Here is a 21,751-nt window from a genome sequence, read left to right on the forward strand (position 1 = left end):
TCTTGCCGATGTACAGGAGGTCACGTCGGGAACACTGGAAGCAGTAGATGAGGTTAGAGGAGGTTCACATCAACCTCTGTCTCACTAGAAAGAACGGTTGGGGTCCCAGAATGGAGGTGAGGAAAAAGGTATAGGAACAGGTGTCACTTCTCCCACAGTTGCAGGGGATAGTTACTGGGGTGGGGGTGTTTTGTATGGGAAGGGTTGAATGAACCAAGGAATTGTGGAGGGATCCTAAGCAAAAGGTGGAAAAGGGTGGGGATAGGAAGATGTGGTGGGATCATGTTGGATGCGGCGTGGAGTGAAAGGTGAGGACCAGGGGAACTCCAAACATCTAGGGGGAGAGGGAGCGAGATCACAAAGGAGATGGATGAGGGATCCATCTATGACTAGTAGGGGGGAATCCACATTTACTAAAGAATGATGACATCTCCGATGTCTTCTTATGAAAAGCTTCATCTTGAGAGCAGATACAGTAAAGATGGTCCGAAGAGAGTGCGCCAACTATTAATGTCCTCCGATTGCTCAACAACAATACCAAAATTGTTATTAAACTGCCGACAAAGGAGGTGCGGTCGTTGTCTGGCAGACTGACCTCGACCGTGCTGTGACGAGGCACCAGCTCTCAGACACCTCCTTGGATCATTTGGTTCATTAACCTACATGGAATAAACTTACAGAACCATTGGCCAATATATTGTAAAATGCATTCAGCGTTAGTGATGGAAGATACATTTCTCTCTAGTTCTCAGCATAATTTGTTAAAACATTTTCACTGTTTTCTTCGACATTTCATCTTACCATTTTTGATTATATTGCTGCATTAACTACGAAAATAAAGGCTTACTCAGAGAGCAAATGACTCAACTAATTCCAAATAATTCAACTAATCTTTATGTGGTGGAGAAATGTGTTTGCAAAGTTAATTCATAGCTATCCACATTGTTGACCGAATTATAGATTTTGGTTTGGAACCTCAAGGTCGCATAGACAACTCCAGAAATAAGGATCGACTAGCTACACCACTGAGTCACCAACTGGCCTTACAAACCAATCCTAAACTGAAATCCCATCATGGCAGCTGTGGAATTCAAATTCAGAACAACAAGATAGAATCAAAAAGGAAATTCAAAAAATAAGATTAATTCAAAAAATTATCTGTAACTATAACAACTCTCAGATTATCACGCTTTAAATCTGACAAATTTACCAAATGCGACTTGAGGCCTCCGCCCTCCCCCCCCCCCCCCCCCCCCCCCCCCCCCCCCGATGTGATTGCAGCTCAGACAGTCTGGCAAGCACATAGTTAGTACAGGTGGCTTTGCCAGTAGTGCGTATATCCTGAAATATTTTTTAAAATCAGAAAAGAACACTAAGAACTTCTCATTCCCATTTTTTCTGCTTTGTTGGATGTTTGGAATAATTGGCCACACTGCATTTCCTCCAGGGTGGATGAGTAGCAGAATTTGGAAAGAGTTATTGAGAAAGCGTCACAGGGAAATGATATTACTTTGTGAGGCAGTATAACCTTCAAAGGTTTCAAAGGTATTTTATTGTCACATGTACCAATTAAGGTACAGTGATATGCGAATTGCCATATAGCCATACGAAAAAAAAGCAACAAGACACACAAATACAAAAAATTTAACATAAATTTCCACCACAGTGGATTCCCTGCACTCCTCACTGATGGAAAATAAAAAAGACCAACCTTCTTCCTCTTTATTTCTCCTGCGGTCGGGGCGATCAAAGTTCCTGCAGCCGGCGGTAGAAGCCCCCGCGTCAGAGTGATCGAAACTCTTGCGTCGAGGTGATCGAAACTCCTGTGTCGAGGTGATCGAAATTCCCGCGTCATGGTGATCGAGACTCCTGCGTCGAGGTGATCGAAACTCCTGCGTCACAGTGATCGAAACTCCCATGTCGGGGCAGTCGAAACTCCCACGGATTGGAGTTCCCGATGTCAGTCTCTGACCAGAAACCACGGGCTCCGTGATGTTAAAGTCCACAAGCACCCACGATTGGAGCTCCGAGATCGACCCCTGGCAAAGGGATCACGGGCTCCGCAATGTTAAAGTCCCGTAGGCTCCCCACTCAAAATAAGTCTCCAGCGAAGGCCGCCAACTCCTCAATGTTAGGCCACAGTACGGACGGAGATACGATATGGAAAAAAATCGCATCTCCGTTGAGGTAAGAGATTAGAAAATGTTTCCCCCAACCCCCCCCCCCCACCACCCACCACATAAAACAAGCTAAAGAACACTAAAAATGTACATTAAACACATACTATTTTTACACAAAGAAGGAAAGGACAGATAGACTGTTGACGAGGCAGACATTGCTGGCGCCACCCAGTCCTGTTGGACCAAATTAATCTCCCTCGACTTTGTAAGGAAATAATTTAAATCTTGGATGTAAGTTTGAAATTGTCTTGCATGAATATTTAACAGTTATAGTTCACATGTTAAGGCGAGTAAATCTCTGGGGCAGGCTTAAGGGACTAGTAGCCTACCGCTGCTCCTATTTATGAGTTCTTACGTGGACAAGTTTTAAGCAGCAGCTACTCTAATAGCCAGGTCCCTATTTGCTCACCAATATGAGTCAAAAATTCAACTAGGGACTTAATAGAGTTAGTATAATTAATTTTATTTTGCTCGTAATTATATTGAGGATGGTATACTAACTATAGTTAGTATAAGTTAATAATAACTATGTAATACTAACCATAGTTAGTATAAATTAGTTTTATTTGTGCAGAAGATTAATTCATACGTGTATATACTGTATATAGAAATATATGTGTGTGTGCGTGTGTATGTGTATATATATATATATATATATATATAGTGCATTCAGAAAGTATTCAGACCCCTTCACTTTTTCCACATTTTGTATGTTACAGCCTTATTTTAAAATGGATTAAAGTCATTTTTTTAATCTCCAATCTACTCACAGTACCCTATAACAAAAAAGTGAAAACAGATGTTTAGAAATTTTTGCAAAGTAATTAAAAAGAAATAACTGAAATATCACATTTACATGAGTATTCAGACCCTTTACTCAATACTTTGTTGAGGCACCTTTGGCAGCGATTATAGCCTCACGTCTTCTTGGGTATGACGCTACATGCTTGGCACACCTGTATTTGGGTAATTTCTCCCATTCTTCTCTGCAGATCCTCTCAATCTCTGTTAGGTTAGATGGGGAGGGTCGATGCACAGCTATTTTCAGGTCCTTCCAGAGATGTTTTATCGGGTTCAAGTCCGGGCTCTGTCTGAGCCACTCAAGGACATTAAAAGACTTGTCACAAAGCCACCTCTGCATTGTCTTGGTTGTGTGCTTAAGGTCGTTGTCCTGTTGGAAGGTGAACCTCCGCCCCAGTCTGAGGTCCAGAACACTCTGGAGGAGGTTGTCATCAAGGATCTCTGTACTTTGCTCTGTTCATCTTTCCCTCAATCCTGACTAGTCTCCCAGTTCCTGCCGCTGAAAAATATCCCCACAGCATGATGCTGCCACCATCATGCTTCACCGTAGGTATAATAATAATAATAATAATCCATTTATTTTATATAGCGCCTTACCACATGCTCAAAGCGCTTTACAAAAACAATTAACATAGAAACAAACAGACAAACTATCCTGACGGAAAAGCGGCTAATACTCAACGCCAGCGTCCTCTCACGTCAGGGTCCGGCAGTAGACATTAAAAAGCACAAGACACACAGATATAATTTTTTACACAAAACAGCCATCACAGTGATTGCTCTAGGCATACCCTCACTGTGATGGAAGGCAAAGTCTTATCTCCTCCTCATTCTTCTCCCGTGGTGCCACGAGGTGATCGAGGCTCCCAACTTTTTGAAGCCCCCACCTGGCGATGGAAAGTCCCAGGGCCGAGCCGAGCAGGCCGATGAAAGTCCTGAGCCCCCACCGGGCGATGGAAAGTGCTGCGGCCGAGCCACGCAGGGCGATGAAAGTCCTGAGCCCCCACCGGGCGATGTAAAGTGCTGCGGCCGGGCCACGCAGGGCGATGAAGGGCCTGCGGGCGGGTTGATCGTACCTCGCGCTTCGGGGCGGTCGAAGCTGCTACGGCTGGAGCTCCCAAAAGCCGGTCGCCAGCCAGGGACCTGCGAACTCCCGATGTTGCGGTCTGCAGGGCCCACGGCTGAAGCCTCCGAGATGGTAAGTCCAGGCCCTGCGACCGGGGTCTTTGAGGTCGATCCCAGCTGGAGGCCGCCGACTCCACGATGTTAGGCCGTAGCGCGAACGGAGATACGACACGGTAAAGGTCGCATCTCCGTTGAGGAGGAGATTTGAAAAAAAGGTTTCCCCCAACCCCCCCCCCCCACCACCCCCCTACATACACAGAATTAAAAGTAAAACAAAACGTACATTTAACAACGACAATGACAAAAAAACAAAAAAAACGGAGAGACTGCCGGTGAGCCGCAGCTGCAGAACACAGCCACGCCCCAATGGTATTGGTATGGTATTGGCCAGGTGATGAGACGTGACGCTTGGCATTCAGGCCAGAGAGTTCAATCTTGGTTTCATCAGACCAGAGAATCTTGTTTCTCATGGTCTGAGAGTCCTTTAGGTGCCTTTGGCAAACTCCAAGAGGGCTGTCATGTGCCTTTTACTGAGGAGAGGCTTCCATCTGGCCACTCTACCATAAAGGCCTGATTGCTGGAGTGCTGCAAATATAGTTGTTCTTCTGGAAGGTTCTCCCATCTTCACAGAGGAACTCTGGAGTTCTGTCAAAGTGACCATTAGGTTCTTGGTCACCTCCCTGACCAAGGCCCTTCTCCCCCGATTGCTCAGTTTGGCCAGGCGGCCAGCTCTATGAAGAGTCCTGGTGGTTCCAAAGTTCTTCCATTTAAGAATGACGGAGGCCACTGTGCTCTTTGGGACCTGCAATGCTGCAGAAATTGTTTTATACCCTTCCCCAGATCTGTGTCTCGTCACAATCCTGTCTCGGAGGTTTACAGACAATTCCTTCGTCTTCATGGCTTGGTTTTTGTTCTGACATGCATTGTCAACTGTGGGACCTTATATAGACAGGTGTGTGCCTTTCCAAATCATGTCCAATCAATTTAATTTACTACCGGTGGACTCCAATCAAGTTGTAGAACCATCTCAAGGATAATCAATGGAAACAGGATGAACCTAAGCTCAATTTTGAGTGTCATAGCAAAGGGTCTGAATACTTATGCAAATGTGATATTTCAGTTATTTCTTTTTAATTACTTTGCAAAATTTTCTAAACACCTGTTTTTGTTTCTTCATTCTGGGGTATTAATGATTAAAAAAAAGAATTTAATCCATTTTAAAATAAGGCTGTAACATAACAAAATGTGGAAAAAGTGAAGGGGTCTGAATATTTGCTGAATGCACTGTACATGTGTATATACTATATGTATTTTTATACACGTGCAGAACATAACACAAACACTTTTAGCCTATACAATCCAATTCTATATGTGAGCAGAGAATAAATATATACTTCTCAAACTGATACGTACTGACTGAATTTTTCCTAGTTTGTGGCTTGCCTAAGAGCAGTGATACTGCCTGTATCTGTTGATGAATTGTATATTTGCAAACCAGCATCAGCAGTTCCTTGTTTCTGCATATTTGTATTGTTGGTTCTTCAGATGTCTCAGCATTTAAAAAAATATCCTCTCTGAGCCATTCTTCCTGGAATTCCTTTCAGCTCTCTCAATTTTCTAGATACCTTGCATACATGTTCGAATAATGGTACCCTGACTCCTCTGGTCAGTAATCTAGATCAGTGTGGGATGCAGAAAAACCCTAAAATATTGTACTGTGGCTCCAAGGTAAAATACTAATGCTATTCAAGGATGCTAGCCTTGCCTTTGGGATCATCAAACTAACACAGGATCTGTATTGGCATCCTTCAATGGAAGGTTAGATTGCATGGGATCCAAGGATAGATAGCTGAATGGATAGCAAATTGGCTTCATGGAAGGAAGCAGAGGGTGATGGTGGAAGGTTGCTTCTCGGACTCGAGGCCTTTGACTAGTGGTGTGCCTCAGAGTTCGGTGCTGGGCCCATTACTGTTTGTTATCTACATCAATGATTTGAATGAGAACATACAGGGCAAGATTAGCAAACTTGCAGATAGAGAAGATGATTGTGAAAAATTGCAGCAGGATCTTAATCGAGTAGGCAGGTGGGCTGAGGAATGATTGATGGAATTTAATACAGAGAAATGTGAGGTGTAGCATTTTGGGAAATCTAACAAGGGCAGGAACTACACAGTGAATGGTAGGCCCCTGGGGAGTGTTGTGAAGCAGAGGGGTGCTGTGCATGGATCCTTGAAGGTCAAGACATTTCCGAATTAAACATTTTCCCTAAAATGGTGATGAAGGGGCAATGGTGAAAAATCTGTGCCCCCGTTTCCTAAGTAAGTGTGTGGTGTTCTAAAAAGTTGATTGACTCAGTCTCTATTTTCCTGACCAAAGACTTCAGCATTAAATTTCTCATGAGTATCAATGTTTCTCCCTGCTGCTAGATAATATTACTGGCTAAGCATGCTTAAAGATAAATGGAAATATGGCAGTTTTTAGATTAAAAAACTAATAATTTAATTTATAAATTTTTTGAAAGAGCTTGTTCATGCAAAAAACAACACTCGTCTCAGTTTGTTATTTTAATGTCCTGGAATATCTTTATATCTACCTGGTTTGAGTAAGACACGCATTATTTTCTCCAGGGACGAATCATGTTTCTTTGTTTCCCTGGAACATTTCTATCTCATTAAGCACTAAGATGAATCTTCAGCATATATGTACCTATCTGTACAATGAGGTATCATCCAACTCCTCAAAGCTGCAGGCAACCTCCCAAATACCTAGCTATCTTTTGAAATCAGTAGTCCTGAAAATGAAACTATATTTTATCTACATATAAATCATTACAGAATGGTAAATGGTGTTGACCTTTATTATTTTTTAGTTATGATAAACATGGAGATCGAACAACTCAAATATGGGAAAAGAAATTTGCAATACTGAAACAAAGGTATGATTTATAAAGCTCATAATCAATTTTTATTGATCACTGAAATATTGTGAGCAGTTTTGGACCCCATATCTGAGAAGGTATGTGTTGATGTTGAAGTGGATCCAGAAGAGGTTTACGAGAATTATCCTGGGGATGATTGGGTTAACGTATGATGAGCATTTGACGGCATTGGGCCTGTAGTCGCTGGAGTTTAGAAGGAGGAGGGGAGACCTTATTGAAATTTAACAAATAGCATAAGACCTGAATAGAGTGAATGTGGGGAGGATGGTTCCACTAGGACCAGAGGGCAGAGCTTCAAAATAAAAGGATGTACCGTTAGAAAGGAGATGAGGAGGAATTTCTTTAGTTCGAGGGTGGTGAAACTGTAGAGTTCATTGCCACAGATGGCTGTGGAGGTCGTCAATGGGTATTTTTAATGCGCAAATTGACAGATTCCGGATTAGGAAGGATATCAGGGGTTATGCGGAGGTAGGAGAATGGGGTTGAGAGGGAATGATCAGCCAAGATTGAACAGCAGAGTAGACTCGATGGGCTATATTGCCTAATTCTGCTCCAATGATTTATATACTTATGAATATGTTATTATATGCTTAATTATTGCTGTAACCATTAAACAAGATTACATTTATGCTCCATTGACATACAATAATATTTTATTAAAAATCTGTAAACTTTCAGTTATCATGCAATAAAGGATGAGATGTTTCTGAGATGTTCTTTGCAACGGCAAGCACCTATGCTGCACCGTGCTTTTGCACGTTATTCAGTAAGTACCAATTAATAAAATCTGTAATTGTAGAAATATTCACCATAAGTATTCCAACGTATAGTTGAAAAGTGTTTTTGCCAGCTAACGTTTGACAGAAATTTGACAAAAAACTCCACCAGATTTGTGAGGCATGATTTCTCATGCACAAAGCCATGATGAGTCATCCTCATCAGTCCATACGTACACAATTGTTAGCTCCTGTCCCGAAGAATCCTCTCCAACAACTTACCCACACCAGATGTCAGGCTAATCAGCCTGTAGTTCCCTGGATTGTCCTTGCTGCCCTTCTTAAATAACGATACAACATGAGGTACCCTGCAGTCTTTTGGAACTTCACCTGTGTCTGAGGAATGTGCAAATGTCTCTGCAAAAGCCTCTGCAATTTCCTCTCTAGCTTTCCACAAGGTCCAAGGATGTACTTGGTCATGACCTGGGGATTTATCCACCTTTGTGCTTTGACCTTTTGCACATGTAGGACTTTGTCAAAAATCTTGGTTATATTGAATGGCAGAACTGGTTTGAAGAGCCAAATAACTTGCTCCTCCCCCTGTTTTCAATTGTTTCATATTTCCATCAATGCTTCAGGCATTACTACTGGGTCCTCAACCACTGAGAATCTATATTAATGATACAAACGACTGTACAAAGATATGTGGGTTAGCAAATTATCCAAAAGCCTGAAAATTAATATAAATATAGGTTCGGTGAATGAGCAAAAAGTTGGCAGCTGAAAAATAATGTAGAAAAATATAAGGTTATCCATTTTGAAAGGAACAATGAGACAGGAATAATAGGGCAAAACAGTGGCACAAAGGTAGAGCTTCTGCCTCACAGTGCCTGGTTTCGATCCTGACTACGGGTGCTGTCTGTGCCGAGTTTTTACTTTCTCCTTGTGACCACGTGGGTGTTCTCCGGGTGCTCCGGTTTCCCCCCATATTCCAAAGATGTGAAGGTTTGTAGGTTAATCAGCTTCTGTAAATTGCCTCGAATGTGTCAGATGCGAAAGTGGGATAACATGGAAATAGTGTGCGGGTAATCAATGGTCAGCGTAGTGGGGCAAAGGGCCTGGGTTCTTGAATTTAATTTGCTTGTTTTATCTATTTATGTGTGTGTGTGCATGTGCGTGTGTGTGTGTGTGTGTTTAAGACAGATGAGAATGATTTTTTAAATATTCGTAGATCATGATGTAATTTTTAAAACCACACGGGGGGTTTTAAACTAAATAGGGGGGGGGGTTGTCAAATGTGATAGTCAAGGATGGAGTTAAAGGGAAAGAGAGTAAAGGGATAGTTAATGACCCCAGAATTAACGGGAAAGAAAGCTCACAAAGGGATAGGAGAGTATGGCCAAGTGTAATAGGAATCGGTGTGAAAGGTGAGATGAGTAAGGAATTAAAAGTATTGTATATGAATGTGCGAAGTATAAGAAGTAAAGTAGATGAGCTTGAGGCTCAGTTAGAGATTGGTAGATATTTCATTGTGGGGATTACAGAGACGTGGCTGCATGAGGATCGGGCCTGTGAACTTAATATTCAGGGTTATACATCCTATAGAAAGGACAGGCAGGTGGGCAGAGGAGGTGGGGTAGCTCTGTTGGTGAGGGGTGAAATTCAGTCCCTTGCGAGGGGTGACATAGGGACTGACGAGGTAGAGTCACTGTGGAAAGAGTTGAGGAATTGTAAAGGTAAGAAGACACTCATTGGAGTTGTCTACAGACCCCCAAATAGTAGTCCGGATGTAGGGTGTAAGTTGCAGCAGGAGTTAAAGCTGGCATGTAACAAAGGTAATGCCACTGTGGTGATGGGGGATTTCAATATGCAGGTAGACTGGGAAAATCATGTTGGTTCTGGGCCCCAAGGAAGAGAGTTTGCGGAGTGCCTCCGAGATGGATTCTTAGAGCAGCTTGTGCTGGACCCTACCAGAGAAAGGGCAATTCTGGATTTAGTGTTGTCCAATGAACCAGATTCGATAAGAGAACTCGAGGTAAAGGAGCCGCTTGGAGGTAGTGATCATAATATGATTAGTTTTAATCTGCAATTTGAGACGAGAAGGTATCAGGATCAGTATGATTCAGGATCAGTTCCTGTGGATTGGAGGGTAGCTAATGTGATTCCACTTTTTAAGAAAGGAGGGAGAGAGAAAACAGGAAATTATAGACCAGTTAGTCTCACATCAGTGGTGGGGAAGATGCTGGAGTCAATTATAAAAGACGAAATTGCGGAGTATTTGGATAGCAGTAACAGGATCGTTCCGAGTCAGCATGGATTTATGAAGGGGAAATCATGCTTGACTAATCTTCTGGAATTTTTTGAGGATGTAACTAGGAAAATGGACAGGGGAGAGCCGGTGGATGTGGTATACCTCGACTTTCAGAAAGCCTTCGACAAGGTCCCATATAGGAGATTAGTGTGCAAAATTAGAGCACATGGTATTGGGGGTAGAGTGTTGACATGGATAGAGAATTGGTTGGCAGACAGAAAGCAAAGAGCAGGAGTAAACAGGTCCTTTTCAGAATGGCAGGCAGTGGCGAGTGGAGTGCCGCAAGGCTCAGTGTTGGGGCCGCAACTATTTACCATATATATTAATGATTTGGATGAAAGAATTAGAAGTAACATGAGCAAGTTTGCAAATGACACAAAGCCGGGTGGCAGTGTGAACTGCGAAGAGGATGTTAGGAGGTTGCAGGGTGACCTGGACAGGTTGAGTGAGTGGGCAGATGCAGTACAATGTAGATAAATGTGAGGTTATCCACTTTGGCGGCAAAAACAAGGAGGCAGATTATTATCTCAATGGTGTCAGGTTAGGTAAGGGGGAAGTGCCGCGAGACATGGGTGTCCTTGTACACCAGTCACTGAAAGTTGGCATGCAGGTACAGCAGGCAGTGAAGAAAGCTAATGGCATGTTGACCTTCACAACGAGAGGATTCAGTATAGGAGTAAAGGGGTTCTGCAGTTGTATAGGGCCCTGGTAAGACCACATCTGGAGTATTGTGTACAGTTTTGGTCTCCTAATTTGAGGAAGGACATCCTTGTAATTGAGGCAGTGCAGCATAGGTTCACGAGATTGATCCCTGGGATGGCGGGACTGTCATATGAGGAAAGATGGAAAAGACTAGGCTTGTAATCACTGGAGTTTAGAAGGATGAGAGGGGATCTTATAGAGTCATATAAAATTATAAAAGGACTGGATAAGCTAGATGCAGGAAAAATGTTCCCAATGTTGGGCGAATCCAGAACCAGGGGCCACAGTCTTAGAATAAAGGGGAGGCCATTTAAAACTGAGGTGAGAAGGAACTTTTTCACCCAGAGAGTTGTGAATTTGTGGAATTCTCTGCCACAGAGGGCAGTGGAGGCCAAATCACTGGATGTTTTCAAGAGAGAATTAGATTTAGCTCTTAGGGCTAGAATCAAGGGATATTGGGGAAAAGCAGGAGCGGGCTACTGATTTTAGATGATCAGCCATGATAATAGTGAATGGCGGTGCTGCTCGAAGGGCCGAATGGCCTACCCCACCTATTTTTCTCTGTTTCTATATACACAATACCTCAATAATGAAGGCAAGCATACCATGTGCCTTTGTTACCAGTCTATCTACTTGCAATGCCACTTTCAGAGAATTGGAACTCAAGATCCCTCTGAACATCAATGCTGTTAAGCATTTTGCCATTAATGGTATATTTTCCCCTTACATATGACCTCCCAAAGTATAACATCTCAAATTTGTATGGATAAAACTCCATCTATAATTTCTCCACCAATTTCTGTAATTGATTATATCATACTGCATACTTTGACAGCCTTCCTCACAGTCCGCGATCCCCATCAATCTTGGTGACTTTTGCAAACATAATAACCAACTCTACATTTTGTCCAAGTCATTTATGTATATATCTTAATGCTGCAGCACCTCCTTCTTCTTAATCACAAACTGTCCTTGCATATTAGTATTCTTCACACTGATCTCAGAGTCCTCCCTCTCCCTGGTGAATACAGATATAAAGTACTCGTTTAATACCTTGCTTACATCCCCTGACTCAAAGCAGAAATTCCCCCCTTTATTCTTGAGCAGTCCTACCTTCTTCCTGGTTACCTTCATGTTTTTAATATAGGTATATAAAGAAAAAGGATTTTCTTTCATTCAACTCATCAAACCCATTTTAGTGGCTGCTTTTAGCCCTCCTAATCATCCGCTTGAGTATTTTCCTTCTTATTTATATTCCTCAAAGGCCATATCTGATTTCATCTTCTTAAATCTTACATTCACTTCCTTTTCCTTTTTAACCAAATTTACAACCTTTTGGTCATCCAAGGTTCCCCTACTTTTCCATCCTTATTCCTCCTCCTTACTGGAACATACCAGTCCCGAACTTTGATCACTTGCCCTTTAAATACAGTGCCCTCCATAATGTTTGGGACAAAGACCCATCATTTATTTATTTGCCTCTATACTCCACAATTTGAGATTTGAAATAGAAAAAATCACATGTGGTTAAAGTGCACATTGTCAGATTTTAATGAAGGCTATTTTTATACATTTTGGTTTCACCATGTAGAAATGACAGCAGTGTTTATACAGTCCCCCAATTTCAGAGCTTCATAATGTTTGGGACACAGCAATGTCATGTAAATTAAAATAGTCATGTTTAGTTGCATATCCTTTGCATGCAATGACTGCTTGAAGTCTTTAATTCATGGACATCACCAGTTGCTGGGTGTCTTCTCTGGTGATGCTCTGCCAGGCCTGCATTGCAGCCATCTTTAGCTTAGGCTTGTTTTGGGGGCTCGTCCCCTTCAGTTTTCTCTTCAGCATTTCAAAGGCATGCTCAATTGAGTTAAGATCAGAATTGACCACTCAAGAATTGACAATTTTTTAGCTTTGAAAAACTCCTTTGTTGCTTAAGCAGTATGTTTGGGATCATTGTCTTGCTGCAATAGACAATAGACAATAGGTGCAGGAGAGGGCCATACGGCCCTTAGAGCCAGCACCGCCATTCAATGTGATCATGGCTGATCATTCTCAATCAGTACCCCGTTCCTGCCTTCTCCCCATACCCCCTGACTCCGCTATCCTTAAGAGCTCTATCTAGCTCTCTCTTGAATGCATTCAGAGAATTGGCCTCCACTGCCTTCTGAGGCAGAGAATTCCACAGATTCACAACTCTCTGACTGAAAACGTTTTTCCTCATCTCCGATCTAAATGGCCTACCCCTTATTCTTAAACTGTGGCCCCTGGTTCTGGACTCCCCCAACATTGGGAACATATTTCCTGCCTCTAACGTGTCCAACCCCTTAATAATCTTATACGTTTCGATAAGATCCCCTCTCATCCTTCTAAATTCCAGTGTATACAAGCCGAGTCGCTCCAGTCTTTCAACATATGACAGTCCCGCCATTCCGGGAATTAACCTAGTAAACCTACGCTGCACGCCCTCAATAGCAAGAATATCCTTCCTCAAATTTGGAGACCAAAACTGCACACAGTACTCCAGGTGCGGTCTCACTAGGGCCCTGTACAACTGCAGAAGGACCTCTTTGCTCCTATACTCAACTCCTCTTGTTACGAAGGCCAACATTCCATTGGCTTTCTTCACTGCCTGCTGTACCTGCATGCTTACTTTCAGTGACTGATGCACTAGGACACCCCCATCTCGTTGTACGCCCCCTTTTCCTAACTTGACACCATTCAGATAATAATCTGCCTTCCTAGTCTTACCACCAAAGTGGATAACCTCACACTTATCCACATTAAACTGTATCTGCTATGCATCCGCCCACTCACACAACTTGTCCAAGTCACCCTGCAACCTCATAGCATCTTCCTCATAGTTCACACTGTCACCCAGCTTTGTATCATCTGCAAATTTGCTAATGGTACTTTTGATCCCTTCATCCAAATCATTGATGTATATTGTAAATAGCTGCGGTCCCAGCACCGAATCTTGCGGTACCCCACTGGTCACTGCCTGACATTCTGAAAGGGACCCATTTATCCCCACTCTTTGCTTTCTGTCAGTCAACCAATTTTCCATCCATATCAGTACCCTACCTCCAATACCATGCGCTCTAATTTTGCCCACCAATCTCCTATGTGGGACCTTGTCGAAGGCTTTCTGAAAGTCGAGATATACCACATCCACCGGCTCTCCCCTGTCAATTTTCCTAGTTACATCCTCAAAAAATTCCAGAAGATTAGTCAAGCATGATTTCCCCTTCGTAAATCCTTGCTGACTCGGAACGATCCTGTTACTGCTATCCAAATGCTCCACAATTTCGTCTTTTATTATTGACTCCAGCTTCTTCCCCACCACTGATGTCAGACTAACTGGTCTATAATTTCCAATTTTCTCTCTCCCTCCTTTCTTAAAAAGTGGGATAACATTAGCTACCCTCCAATCCACAGGAACTGACCCTGAATCTATAGAACATTGGAAAATGATCACCAATGCGTCCACAATTTCTAGAGCCACCTCCTTAAGTATCCTGGAATGCAGACCATCAGGCCGTTGGCATTTATCAGCCTTCAGTCCCATCAGTCTACCCAAAACCTTTTCGTGCCAAATGTGGATTTCCTCCAGTTCCTCCGTCACCCTAGGATCTCTGGCCACTAGAACATCTGGGAGATTGTTTGTATCTTCCTTAGTGAAGACAGATCCAAAGTACAGGTTCAACTCGTCTGCCATTTCCTTGTTCCCTATAATAAATTCCCCTGCTTCTGTCTTCAAGGGACCCACATTTGCCTTGATTATTTTTTTCCTCTTCACATACCTAAAAAAGCTTTTACTATCCTCCTTTATATTATTGGCTAGTTTACCCTCGTACCTCATCTTTTCTCCCCGTATTGCCTTTTTAGTTATCTTCAGTTGCTCTTTAAAAGAGTCCCAATCCTCTGGCTTCCCACTCTTCTTTGCTATGTTATACTTCTCCTCTTTTATTTTTATGCTGTCCTTGACTTCCCTTGTCAGCCACGGGTGTCTCTTACTCCCCTTAGAATCTTTCCTCCTCTTTGGGATAAATTGATCCTGCAACTTCTGCATTATTCCCAGGAAGACCTGCCATTGCTGTTCCACTGTCTTCCCTGCTAGGGCCTCCTTCCAGTCAATTTTGGCCAGCTCCTGCCTCATGCCTCTGTAATCCCCTTTGCTATACTGTAATACTGACACTTCCGATTTTCCCTTCTCCCTCTCAATTTGTAGAGTAAAACTTATCATATTGTGGTCACTGCCTCCTAATGGCTCTTTTACCTCGAGTCCCCTTATCAGGTCAGGTTCATTACACAACACTAAATCCAGAAATGCCTTCTCCCTGGTAGGCTCCAGTACTTTAACCACATGTGATTTCTTTCTATTACAAATCTCAAATTGTGGAGTACAGAGGCAAATAAATAAACGATGGGTCTTTGTCCAAACATTATGGAGGGCACTGTAACTCCCACATGTCAGATGTGGAGTTACCCAGTAGCAGCTAATACCCAACCCAATCTATCCTCTGGTTCCCACTTTTTTTCCATGCAATTTTAATTGTCATGTTTTTATTATAATTTGTGAAGTGTTTTATCTCAAAGGTGATAGGAGCTTCTGGAGTTGATTTTCAACCAAGAAATTATATTTCTCCATATTTCACATTGGTAGGTAAATAATAATTCTACATAAAATTTAAAACTCAAATACGCTTTGATTGCAAGAAGTTAACTTTGTTTTCATTGCTTTTAGCCTCAAATAGGGTACCAATCGATACCGCAAACAGCACAAACAAACCATAATATGGACAGACCTCCTAGTGCCCCTAGTGCTGTTAATTTAAGGTAAAATATCTAATAATCAATGGAAAATAATCTTGATCAATGAAGTAGTTGCATTTATCCGCTTTTTAAGTATGAAGGCATTATGCCGAAGTAATCAAGAATGTGAACAACATTGTATAAAGCAGGATAGCATCAAGCAGGAAATTAGGGATGTGTGCAGCAAAGGTAAAGCAGTTATCATGACTAATCTACATACAGATTGGGCCAACCAAATTGGCAACAGCACTGAGGAGGAGGATTTCCTGGCATGTATACGGGATGGTTTTTTAAACCAATATGTAGAGGAACCGACTGGAGGGCAGGCCATCTTAAACTGGGTATTGTGTAATGAGGAAGGATTGGTTAGCAATCTTGTTGTGCAAAGCCTCTTGGGCAACAGTGACCATAATATGGTAGAATTCTGCATTAGGATGGAAAGTGACACGATTAATTCAGAGACTGGGGTCCTGTTAAAGAAAAGAGAACTTGAAGTTATGAGACGGGAATTGGCTAGGATAGACTGGCAAATTATACTAAAAGGGTTGATGGTGGAGATGCAATGGCAAAGATTTAAAGACCGCATGGATGAACTCCAAAAATTGTTCATCCCTTTCTGGCGAAAAAATAAAACCGGGAAGGCAGCTCAACCGTGGCTAACGAGGGAAATCAAGGATAGTGTTAAATCCAAGGAAGAGGCATATAAATTGGCCAGAGGAAGCAGCAAACCGGAGGACTGGATTTAGAACTCAACAGAGGAGGACAAAGGGGTTAATTAAGAGGGGGGGAAAAGAGCATGAAAGAAAGCTTGCGTGGAATATAAAAACTGACTGTAAAAGGTTCTTTAGATATGTAAAAAGGAAAAGATTAGTGAAGACAAATGTAGGTCCCTTACAATCAGAGACAGGTGAATTTATAATGGGAAACAAGGAAATGGCAGAACAGTTAAATGAGTACTTTGATTCTGTCTTCACGAAGGAAGACACAAACAATCTCCCAGAAATACTAGGGGACCAAGGATCTAGTGGGAGGGAGGAACTGAAGGGAATCCTCATTAGTGAGGAAATAGTGTTAGGTAAACTGTTGGGTCTGAAGGCAGATAATTACTCAGGGCCTGATGGTCTGCATTCCAGCGTACTCAAGGAGGTGGCCCTAGAAATCGTGGACGCATTGGTGATCATTTTCCAATGTTCTATAGACTCTGCATCAGTTCCTTAGGACTGGAGGGTAGCTAATGTAACCCCACTTTTTAAGAAAGGAGGGAGAGAGAAAACTGGGAATTATAGACCAGTTAGCCTTACATCAGTAGTGGGGAAGATGCTTGAGTCAATTATTAAAGATGTAATAGCAGCGCATTTGGAAAGCAGTGACAGGTTCAGTCAAAGTCAGCATGGATTTATGAAAGGGAAATCATGCTTGACTAATCTTCTGGAATTTTTTGAGGATGTAACAAGTAGAATGGATGAGGGAGAGCCAGTGGATGTGGTGTATCTGGACTTTCAAAAAGCCTTTGATAAGGTCCCTCACAAGAGATTAGTGTGCAAAATTAGAGCACATGGTATTGTGGGTAGGGTATTGACATAGATAGAGAACTGGTTGGCGGACAGGAAGGAAAGAGGAGGAATTAACGGGTCCTTTTCAGAATGGCAGGCAGTGACTAGTGGGATGCTGCTACGCTCGGTGCAGGGACCCCAGTTATTTACAATATATATTAACGATTTAGACGAGGGAATTAAATATAACATCTCCAAGTTTGCAGATGTCACAAAGCTGGGTGGCATTGTGAACTACGAGGAGGATGCTATGGGATGCTGCTAGGCTCGGTGCAGGGACCCCAGTTATTTACAATATATATTAACGATTTAGACGAGGGAATTAAATATAACATCTCCAAGTTTGCGGATGTCACAAAGCTGGGTGGCATTGTGAACTACGAGGAGGATGCTATGAGGCTGCAGGGTGACTTGGATAGGTTGAGTGAGTGGGCAGATACATGGCAGATGCAGTATAATGTGGATAAATGTGAAGTTATCCACTTTGGTGGCAAGAACCGGAAGGCAGATTATTATCTGGATGGTGTCAGATTAGGAAAAGGGGAGGTGCAACGAGACCTGGGTGTGCTTGTACATCAGTCACTGAAAGTAAGCATGCAGGTACAACAGGCAGTGAAGAAAGCTAATGGCATGTTGGCCTTCATTGCGAAAGGATTTGAGTTTCGGAGCAAGGAAGTCCGACTGCAGTTGTACAGGGCCCTGGTGAGACTGCACCTGGAGTATTGTGTGTAGTTTTGGTATCCTAATTTGAGGAAGGACATTATTGCTATTGACGGAGTGCAGCGTAGGTTCACCAGGTTAATTCCCGGGATGGCAGGACTGACATATGATGAAAGAATGGATCGACTGGGCTTGTATTCACTGGAGTTTAGATGGGGGATGAGAAGGAATTTTATAGAAACATATAAAGTTCTTAAAGGATTTGACAGGCTAGATGCAGGAAAAATGTTTGCGATGTTGGGGGAGTCCAGAACCAGGGCTCACAGTTTAAGAATAAGGGGTAGACCATTTAGGACCAAGATGAGGGAAAACTTTTTCACCCAGAGAGTTGTGAATCTGTGGAATTCTCTGCCACAGAAGGCAGTGGAGGCCAATCAATTGGATGTTTTCAAGAGAGTTAGATTTAGCTCTTCGGGCTAAAGGAAGCAAGGGGCATGGGGTAAAAGCAGGAATGGGGTACTAATTTTAGATGATCAGCCATGATCATATTGAATGGCGGTGCTGGCTCGAAGTACCGAGTGGCCTACTCCTGCACCTATATTTCTGTTTTCTATGTATTGTTAACGAATAAATTTTCTGATTAAAAAATAGCTGGAGTTTTTAATGAAGTTATTAAGCAAGTAATGTTGGTCTTTGTTTCAACAATCCTGGCACAAATCCAACATCAAAGTTGTCAGTATAATATGAGCCTTTTTATGTTCTGTTATATAATATCGGCGTTGGTCAGTTAACCAAAGCCAAAGGGTTCACCATATTTTCATATTCTATTTGGTAAACACTATCTCTAAACAAATATCTCTTGAAATTTCTTACTAATAGTAATTTAACCCAAATATCAATCCTATTGCTCTAGAACTGATATATGGCAAGATATGTGGGTTGCATGAATTAATAACTCATTCAGACGTGAGCCACTTACATGAACAATCAGAAGACCAATACACAGACAGATACCTACGTCAGCATATTGAGACTGTTTTAGCATGTTTTATTTGAAGCCAGTAGGACAGGAAATATGACCGTGCACATGAATCATTATTTAAATGATACTTTATTGGATCACACAAATGTTACTTTATAGCATGAAAAATGTTATCATGGTGCACAACACCTATCAGCCTTCCAACATGTAGCTGAACACACCAAGAGATTCATATGCATTGGATTACAAGTTACCATAATATGAACAGGTAGCATGCTTATATTAATTTAATTCTTATTTTCATAGTTAAATAAGTCTGAAGAAGGGTCTCGACCCGAAACGTCACCCATTCCTTCTCTCCTGAGATGCTGCCTGACCTGCTGAGTTACTCCAGTATTTTGTGAATAAATACCTTCATAGTTAAATAGATCACCTAGCAAATCCAAGAATAGCATATCTAATAAATTTATAAGGTTATACATCAAAACAATAAACACATAGACACAAATTTTCAGATAATACATTTTCCTCACTGAGCAGTAGCTGGGATTTTTCTAAAGGAGGCCCAGTTGCTGGAATACCTGCTAAATTTGCTTCTTTCTGTCCCTAACAAAATATAATGTACATTGTAGTTACTTAAAACTGGCCTATTATGTCCATTTCAATTTAAATTTTGGAAACCTCTTTTCATGGCAGAATATCAGTCATGGTACTTTTAATTCTCAGTTCTATTTTCCAAATTTTATTGTTAGTTATAACATGCTTGGAGTAAACCTATGTTCTATTTGCAAAAGATAGCCATTCTATATTTAAAAGAAAGGATATCATTTCCATCATATGTGCCAAGATGTTTCGACAAGTTTATCTTTTCATTTTGAAGAAATTGATTTAAGTAAATCCTTATACTAGTCACAGTAGAGTACAAGCTCCATCACTTAATCTTTATGACTGTGTAATTTATGCACAATGTAACTTGGCGTGAAGCAGCAATCACCTGTTTTCAGATTAGTTATAGACGTCCTCACAAAAGTCGCCGCTTTTTGCTACTTATTTATTTACTTGGACATTCATATGACATTCCAAGCAGTGAAGGCTTCCAAATCATTTCAAACTATATTGCTAATAATTTAAAAATTATTCTCTGCACATGTAAAATATTCTAAAAGTCAGAATATATCTATGATATATCTATGCAGTGAGAATATATTTACTTATTTATTTAGTTAGACATTCATATGGCATTCCAAATAGTGAAAGCATCAACCTCATTCTAAACTTTATTTCTAATAATTTGAAAATCATTATCCATAATATATCTATATATAAAAGAAATTCCAGTAATGCCCAGATTCTGAGAATGTTTTCTTTTAAAAGATTTAAAGATGTAAAGATTTTTAAAATTTCTACAGTCGTTATTGTGAAATAATCTATTAGCTGAGTATAGTGATACCACTGTCATAAACATTAATGAATAACATGTATTAAATTTATACAACCTTATGAGAATTCTAGCTGACCTTAGATTAAATACCTTCCTATCATTAAATATTCTACAAATCTAGTAGAGAGGTAGTTTGGTGCTACAAAAAATTGGAAGGGCAGCATTAAAAAAATAACTATATTGGGATGTATTTCAAAATCATTGAAACCAACTTTCTGCTTTCTGTTGATTCACAAGAAAAGTCCAATCTCACCCTTTACAGATGTTCCAGTAAAACTTACTGCAATATGCCAGAATGATAAAACAATTCAAAATCTTGAAAATTATTTAAAGTCAAACATTTTAAAAACTTTTTTTTAAATGTAAACAAAAACACTCAAAACACATGAGAATGCTTGAACTAATTAAGAATATTTGACTAAACTAATTTAATTCAAAACATTTAAATTATCTGGTATTTTCGTTGCTCACGTTGCCATTCCTCTCCATTTAATGAAATGGACTCTAACTTTGTGCAGATATGGTAGGCAGATTCCATTGTGAGCGAGGACAATCTGTGATAACTTCACGCTGTATTACTAACTCCATGGTTTCCAGCACTGGAGTATGTTCAGAAAATCAACCGCAAAGAATGACAATCAAATTTGTGACTTCTGTATATATGTGGGAATCCCAAACTTATTTTCCCTTTACAGCACTGAAGGAGAACATCCAACCTGTTGATTCCATGTCAACTCCAGCAGAGCAATTCCATCGGTCACTACAATTATTTACTTTCTCTCATTCTTATATTCTCGCGTTTAGTTCTTTTGTGATTTGCCTACACTAAGGCAACCTACAGATGCCATCGAACCTACCAGCACATCTTTGGGATACAGATAGAAGTCTGAACAATCCCCCACAGAATCACAAGGAGAACATGCATGCTCCACGTCGAGAGCAAGCAAAGTCAGGATCAATTGCGTCTTCCGGGAGCTGTAAAGGACCGATAATTGATCGTTGGCAGCGGTTTTCACAAAGTATGCAGATGTTTGTTGTCAATAGAATACCACCAAAGATTCAACTGAGTTGGGGCTATCCCTTGTGTAAGAATTACCACCAAGAACAGACACTGAACCTGGCAAAGTACAATGGTAAGAGAGATGCCCCTTGTTTTGCATGCCGCCAGTGGGCATGTGTGCCAAGGTGCTTTGTTCTAGAAAATCTGCCATTAAAAACAGACCATTTAAGCTGATACAACTGAGGAAGGACATGGAGAGGAAATTACTAGAGAAACAAGCAGTAGAGTATTTAGAGTACTGTGTTCAATTTTAGTCACCATGTTATGGGAAAGATGTTGTCAAGCTGGAAAGGGTACAGAGAAGATTTATGAGGATGTTGCCAGGACTCGAGGGTCTGAGCCATAGGGAGAGGTTGAGCAAGCTAGGACTTTATTCCTTGGGACACAGGAGAATGAGGGGTGATGTTATAGAGATGTACAAAATCATGAGAGGAATAGATTGGGTAAATGCAGCCTTTTTCCAGAGT

The 21,751-nt window shown here is 41.3% G+C and overlaps 1 protein-coding gene across 6 annotated transcripts in view; it reads left to right on the forward strand.

Moving 5' to 3' along the window:
• c2h10orf67 (chromosome 2 C10orf67 homolog) overlaps nucleotides 1-21,751 on the forward strand; it is a 131,672-nt gene that overhangs the window by 93,225 nt on the left and 16,696 nt on the right. For 3 of the 6 annotated variants that reach the window (XM_078416297.1, XM_078416305.1, XM_078416267.1), the window contains exons 12-13: nucleotides 6,976-7,041; nucleotides 7,723-7,810. The exons of 2 other annotated variants lie outside the window; for them this stretch is intronic. In XM_078416297.1, coding sequence (XP_078272423.1) covers nucleotides 6,976-7,041; nucleotides 7,723-7,810 — 154 coding nt within the window. The remainder of the gene's footprint in view (nucleotides 1-6,975; nucleotides 7,042-7,722; nucleotides 7,811-21,751) is intronic. One more of the 6 variants, XM_078416275.1, reaches the window with a different exon arrangement.

This window comes from Rhinoraja longicauda, chromosome 2 (assembly GCF_053455715.1).
Source record: "Rhinoraja longicauda isolate Sanriku21f chromosome 2, sRhiLon1.1, whole genome shotgun sequence".
Lineage (NCBI taxonomy): Eukaryota > Metazoa > Chordata > Chondrichthyes > Rajiformes > Arhynchobatidae > Rhinoraja > Rhinoraja longicauda.